This window comes from Salvia hispanica, chromosome 5 (assembly GCF_023119035.1).
Source record: "Salvia hispanica cultivar TCC Black 2014 chromosome 5, UniMelb_Shisp_WGS_1.0, whole genome shotgun sequence".
In the NCBI taxonomy this organism is placed as follows: domain Eukaryota; kingdom Viridiplantae; phylum Streptophyta; class Magnoliopsida; order Lamiales; family Lamiaceae; genus Salvia; species Salvia hispanica.
The window spans coordinates 27,615,681-27,622,693 of record NC_062969.1 but is presented as its reverse complement, the minus strand read 5'-3'; the positions used below and the strand labels follow the sequence as shown (position 1 = coordinate 27,622,693).

Below are 7,013 nucleotides of genomic sequence, written 5' to 3'. Positions count from 1 at the left end.
TCTTTCTTACTTTACTCTCTCTTACTTTATTCTCTCTACTTTATTCACTTTTTACTTTATTCTCTCTACCTTTTTCTCTTTCTTACTTTTTTATGTATTTATTTAACACCTCAACATTCATTTCTTAAACTCCGTGCCGAAAAATTCCGCCTCAACTATGAGGGAACGGAGGGAGTATTATGCATGTCAAAATCAGAGAGACACGCCACTAAAATAGTGATATTTAAGGAGGTAAATAATTTGTAGCACGTAAAAGTGTAATTATATTTGTAATATGCGAAAGTTTAGTTATAACTAAAGGTATTACAAGAGCAATAGAAAAGACATAAGTTTAGAATTTTGTAGACATTAGTGGATGAGCATCTGATGATGAGGCGACACTGTCACCACTTGTCCAAGTGTAATCCATATTTGGAACCAAAACTGACTTTGCTTCATACATGGTTGCTTCTTCAGTTTCATGTGTAACATTTGCAGACACTTGAGACATAGACAAACTTTCCAATTCTCTAGCTACTTCCTTCATGTTTGGCCTCATTCTCCCTATGATGTTCAAGCACCTTTTTGCAAGCCTTGCAGCAGCAATCACCTCTTCTTTCTTTGCTTGCTTGGAAACTTGGTTATCTATTATGGCATCAAGATTGTTTGCTTCCATACATGTAAGAAATCGTGTTGCTAGATTTCTATCTTCTTGTGATTCATCTAACGATATGGCCCGTTGTCCTGTTAGAAGCTCGACAAGAATTACTCCAAAGCTATAAACGTCGCTCTTGTCAGTGTATTGGCTCGTCTGGAAATACTCTGGATCTAAATATCCGAATGTGCCTTTAACCAGCGTGGTCAGGTGAGTTTGGTCTACTGAAACAAATTTGGATGTTCCGAAATCCGATACTTTGACAACATACTTTTCATCCATAAGGATGTTCGTGGACTTGATGTCTCTGTGATAGATGGGGACAGATGATGCAAAATGTAAGTAAGCCACCGCACCTGCTATATCTGTCGCGATTTTTATTCGCATGTTCCACGAGATTGGAAGTTCTGTTTGATGAATGAGATCAAATAGTGTCCCATTAGGCCCATACTCGTATACGAGGAGAGGAACCTCAAACGCCAAGCAACAACCCAACAATTTGACGATATTCCTATGACTGATTTGTGATAATATCACAACCTCGTTTATGAATTGCTCCACTTGATTCTCATCAACCTCCTTCAATTTCTTGATTGCTACAATTGTACCATTGGATAGCATTCCTTTGTAGACTACACCTTGCCCTCCTCTTCCTAGAATTCGATTTTCGTTGAAGTTATCGGTAGCTTTCTCTAGCTCCTTTGCTAGAAAAAGCTTGGTTCTTCCAAATGTATCTTCATTTGTTTGATGTTGTAAGAGAAGGCTTTGGAAGAGATTTTCTTTGCGCCTTCTACTCTCTCGCTTCTTCAGCTCCTTGTGCAACCAAAAACAAATTGGCAAGAGTAACAGAAATCCCAACCCACATGCCAGACCTTGGAATGGGGTACTCGTCAATTTCAGAAAATAACATGAAACTGATCATCTATATATTTATTACTACTATCATTCCAATGTTTCTAATTCATTGTATTTCATTTTATTAATGGCATTCTCGTCCGGATATGTAATATGGAGTAGATAATAAAGTATATGCTTAAAACTAAAATCAAGATAGGGGGACTGAATGAAATTTTACCTATTAACAATTTGATGATCATTTCAGAAGGTGGCACCCGAATGCAGCCCCTACCATTGGTCAATCCATCACCATGATATCCTTTTCGACACGTGCAATTAACAGAGCCAGGAGTGTTTGTGCAAATTGAATTTGAATCGCATGGGTTAAGTGTATGATTTGAACATTCATCAATATCTGCCACAGAAACCAATCATATATATAAAATAGCTATGCATACGATGCATCTTTCTCACAAGCATAACATAGTAAGAGTAGTGATATAAGGAACCACTACTTAAATTCATAACTCGAGAATATGAATTTAGTTCATTATAAGAGTGATTTAGTTCACTATATAGTGAATTAAATCGCTCTTATAATGAACTAAATTTGTGCTCTCTAGTTATGATTAGTTATACTTTGATTATTTCTTAGCATAGCATAGTAACGCTTAATCATTCTCATTGTTTGTAGGATGTACTTTTATGAGAATCATAATAATGCTACTAAGTAAGTACACTAAGTATTAATTGAAATGATGCACCAACCTAGATATCCATTGGGGAGGTAAGGGTTTCCTTGATATCCTTGTAAGCAACGGCAATGGTACCCGACAACGTTAGAATCAAAATCAAGACATTCACTATTATCTGAACACACGTAAGTTGAACGACTCTGCTGTGCGCGACTGCAATTCTCAGCCCCGATTCTCCAATCCAGTGCCACTGGCGGCGTATAGTTACCGAACCAATTCTTACTCTCGCCTCGTAAAGTTGTTGAATTATTCAGTTGTATGAGGCGTGGATCGATGATGCCCTTTTCGCCTAGAAAGGCGTAGCTGTAGTTGAAAAGCTTTCTGTCTCGCCCCCAGTTTTGGTGTAGATCACTTAAGTTGACAACAAGGTTAGTTGTGCCTGCAGTTAGTTAGAAAACTTAGTTACTTACTCCCTTCGGCCCACCGATGATGACACAATTTCCTTTCCGATTTGTCCCAACAAAGATGACTCATTACTAAAAATAGAAATTCTTTTTATGTCTACTTTATTCCATTTACTCTCTTCACTTAACACACAGAATAAAGTTGCACAAAATCTAGTGCCACCCAAGGAAAATGTCATCTTCGTTAGAACAGAAGGAGTATAAATGTATAATACTAGTCCTACTAGATGTTATCATTATTGCACAGTAAAAGTCAGTTATACATTAAAAAAGTTGAAATTCAGACTAGATAAATAATAAAGCAGAATTTAAGCTATAAAAATACAATTAACCTAGTATTTCCAATTTAATCTTTATATATTAATGAAATTATTTTATTATATTTAATTGTTGGGTTACTAACCAATATCACATCATTTTCGCGAGTGTTTAAGGAAAATGATACTTTCTCCGTTCTATTCAAGATGTCTACCTTTCTTTTGTAATTTGTCACACTCAACATGTCCATTTTTTATATTTGGAAATAAATCTCTCTCTCTTCATTATATATTCAACTACTTTTTCTATTTCTATTTACTCCACTTATCAACTTCTTCTAATATCTTGTGCCACTAAAAAATATAAACATCTTGAGTTAGACCTGAGGGAGTAATAAAAGTGAAGAGAGAATAATTTATAGGAGACCCAAAATATGTGCACAAAGGATATAGTGTCACTTACACTGGGACGAAGCTAATCCTAATCAGTTTAAGAGTGACTCAAAAATAAACTTGATCTAAAGCTATGACCACGGAGAAAGAGAATGTTGGTGCTGGCAGTGATGAGTGTGCAATCTATTGGTCCACGAGATTCACCCAACACCAGCTGCACTGTAACAACACCACATGTATGGAAAGGATCCAGCTATTGTGCAGGACCACAAGAACTGATCAACAATTTTGATATGTTTAGATAGTTAATTTGAGGATTATCATTCAGTGAGTCAGATTAGGAAGGTTTAAAGATTGATTATTGAACTTGATCAATCAACAACAAAACGGTAACCTTTTTTTTCACTTGGAACATAAAACTTGTATTTTCATTTTTCACGCTAAATAAAGTAAGTCAAAGATATACATTAAAAAAAGTTGAAATTTAAAGAGAGGCGATTGGGCGGATTACCTCTAGGAATTGGCGTCTGACAACAGCCGCTACCGAGGTCATTGGCATCACTACCATCCGGGCAAATCGGAGCCAAATCACGGCTATGACAAAAAGTCGTGCAGCCACCTGCGAAATTCCGGCCGCTGTCCTTTCCGGTGACCGCCACAGCGTCGTCGCAGCCGATTGCGATGACGCGGTTCCCGTCGGAGAACGTGCATTGACCGCTCATTTGGTAACTCACATAAAACCCTCCATCCAGCCAATCTATCCCAGTTCAGGTTTCCTAAATCAATCCGAACTTGAAATGCTTTTATTTCAATCAGGCCCAATCTAGTGAGGTAAGCTTTTGGAGGATTGACGAGACTATCGCAACTTATGTTGAATGAGGGCTGGGGCAGTTTGGGGATTTGAACGCCCCCCGAATGGGTTTCGCTCCTTATATCCCCAACCTTTTTTTTCAAACCCCAATCAACCCTTTTCCTCATGTCGTTGATCCTATGATTATGAATACCCAGATTACATCATCCTCTCCTTCTTTGTGAAAGGATTTTCCTAAAATTCCCTTCGACCCTTTCCCCCGGACCCCCGATTCACATCATCCCCCCCTTTTAAGGATTTGTCCTCAAATCCCGATCAAGACCCCCACAAAATCGAAAAGTCCAAATCAAATATCATAGTATCATGCAAGAGGTTGATTTCCCCGGAACCCAAAAAGACATTTCACTAAAAAAGGGGAGATATTCCCAAATCATTCAACGAACCAACTTTCACCATCACTTTTAAAAATCAATTTACAAAAGAAAAAATTTGCCACCCCATCTTAAGATCATTTTCTTGAAGTTTTAAAGGAATCATGCCACATAAAGAATCAAGGTTGTCAACATGATGCTCGTGATTCATCTTGACATTTCTTCCACGAGTTTATAACCGGTAAGAAGTTACTCGGTACATCCACAACTCGAGGTTCACATTCCAATCCTTCTAATTCATGTTTCAAAAAGCCATCAAAGAGAAAAGACATGTTAAAAGGGTTAGTGAAATAAGGGTCGTTCTCCTCACCAAGGGCAAAAGGCATAGGATGATTTAGAGCCCTCCCAAGGTTAATCTTAGAATCTAACAAGCAACTTTTTTTTCTCACATGCTTGTGGTTTTTCTCTCTTAAAAGCGTGGATTCACACTCACCCCCACCACTCTCTCTTGGCTTTTGCGTCTCACATTTTCGCCTTTTCTCACACTCTATTAGCTTTTGAAGCATGCTCTCATTTTCTAGCTTTTTCTCTTTCTCTCGATTCCCTCTCAAGTGCTTATTCCCATTATCAACCTCATGTGGCTTTGGTTCGTTGTTCAAGATTTGAAGGGCATTCAATGGCTCACACTCGTCCTCGGCTTCCACAATGCTAGACTCGACATCATTGAAAGTTGGGTGGGCATCTTCTTCATGTATAGCCATGGACTCCATTTCATCATCACATTGCTCTTCATCGCCATCGTCAACAAAATCCACCATATGCTTGACACGCTCTTTATCGTCACACTTATTTTGAATCAAGCCCTTTGAAGTGGTGAAGTTGGATGACAACCACGACGAAACCTTCGTGTGATAGCTAGGATGAGATAGGTTCACCTTCTTTGGTGGGATGCTTCTTCGGCTTGTGTCTCCACCACCATGTCGAGGGCTTGAGCTCATCCTTGCGTTACTTGAGACTTCCTCCCCCATTAACCACTCATGCACCTTATGACGATCACGATCCCTCATCCACCTAGAGTGAGACTCTCCATGGAACTTTGGAGCTTGTTCCCTTCTACTCCCTTTATTAAGTCCATCATCATGGTACCTTGACTTGTAGCCACTCCTACCATGTTTCTCTTGGTCACTAGGTGTCATGGAATGGTTATGCCTAACTTTATCTCTAAGGTGACTTATATCCTCATGATATGCCGTAAATCCTCCTTGCATAGCATTCACAATACCCCGCACCTCGTGCATCTCCTTCATGATTGAGGAAAACATCTCTTTGAGGGTGTCGTCGGATGTGGACGCGATGTCGTCCCCATCCTCCCTTCTAGGCGAATTGTGCCTAGAATTCCTCGTATGTGGTGGCATTTTCGGGTACCTACAAAGAAGATAAAAAGGACTAGGGACACATCCCTTTTGTTAGTGACACAAACAACGCACACACCCAAGAATGGAGATTTTAGTGATGAGCTCACTTCCCAACCCACAAAGGTATGTCCCCAATTCCCCAAACTCACACCCAATGTCTCTCGGAAGGCTTAGAGATTTAGTGGCTAGATACTCTCTCTCACTTGCTCTCGATGATGTAATCTCAAGGGTTGCACAAAAAGTACAAACAAGATACACAACTAGGCAAGTGAAAATTAGTCCAAGAAGCCACAAGAATAGTGAAAGTAGGGAGCTACGCCAATGGGACAAATTAACAAACACTTTGTGTGCACAATTTTACCCAACAACAATAGACCCAACAATTGATGTGATTTCGGCCTACAACTTTCCGACAATCAAATTGACATACCCAAGAACACATATATCAATTTATAGCTAAAGCCCATGGATAGGATTTGAGATCTCTTTTTTTTTTGACAATTTTCTAACAATTTCACTCTTTTTTTTTTTTTTTTTTTTTTTTTTTTTTGCTTACAAGAACAAGAACCAATGGCTCTTGATACCGAATAATGTGAATCTTCTAGATTGACTCATAAATTTGCCCCGGACTTATTCTTGTAAATAAACCCAACAAATAAACAAGATAAACCAAGAAATGGAACAAGAAAAAAGGATAAAAGGATAAGGGATGGATTAGTGTTATGATTTAGGTGAAGAACAAGAAAGAAATCCCAAAGGCACTTTCACATACAAACACCTAATGGCTCCACAAACTAGCAACACAAGAACTAGCAAGCATACCTTTACAATCAACCTTAGCCCGGCAAAAGATCGAATGCAACCCGAAGGAATTTGATAAGTCTTCAAAAGATGAAGAAGGTGAGCTCTCAAATATGGAGAAATGGTCTCTTACAAATATTCAAAAGCTCATTGAAAAGAACCCTAGCAAGAGTATTTATACTAGGAGTTAAAAAGAAGCAAAACAAAACAAGTCTTGGACAAAAAGTCACATTTCGGGCAAAACACCCGACCGGGTGTTTCCCACGGCTCATTTCACCCGATCGGGTGAAGTCTCTGGACAAAAACTGATTTATCGGCAAAAAAAACCGACCGGG

At 38.8% G+C, this 7,013-nt stretch overlaps 1 protein-coding gene across 1 annotated transcript; it reads right to left on the bottom strand.

Moving 5' to 3' along the window:
- Positions 1 to 239: 239 nt before the first annotated feature.
- Positions 240 to 4,107, bottom strand: LOC125186635 (putative wall-associated receptor kinase-like 16). The gene is made up of 4 exons (XM_048083041.1): positions 3,792 to 4,107; positions 2,240 to 2,605; positions 1,710 to 1,886; positions 240 to 1,506 (listed from the first exon to the last, which is right to left on the bottom strand). Exons 1-4 carry the CDS (start codon positions 4,000 to 4,002, stop codon positions 332 to 334), a joined length of 1,929 nt encoding a protein of 642 aa, XP_047938998.1. The 5' UTR covers positions 4,003 to 4,107; the 3' UTR covers positions 240 to 331.
- Between the last annotated feature and the right edge of the window lie 2,906 nt (positions 4,108 to 7,013).

Coding starts and splice junctions, on each gene's coding strand:
- LOC125186635 (XM_048083041.1), bottom strand. CDS start 4,002: ATGAGCGGTCAATGCACGTTCTCCGACGGGAACCGCGTCATCGCAATC. Junction 2,606..3,791: donor TCAGACGCCAATTCCTAGAG/GTAATCCGCCCA, acceptor AACTAACTGCAG/GCACAACTAACCTTGTTGTC. Junction 1,887..2,239: donor CCTCCCCAATGGATATCTAG/GTTGGTGCATCA, acceptor TTTCTGTGGCAG/ATATTGATGAATGTTCAAAT.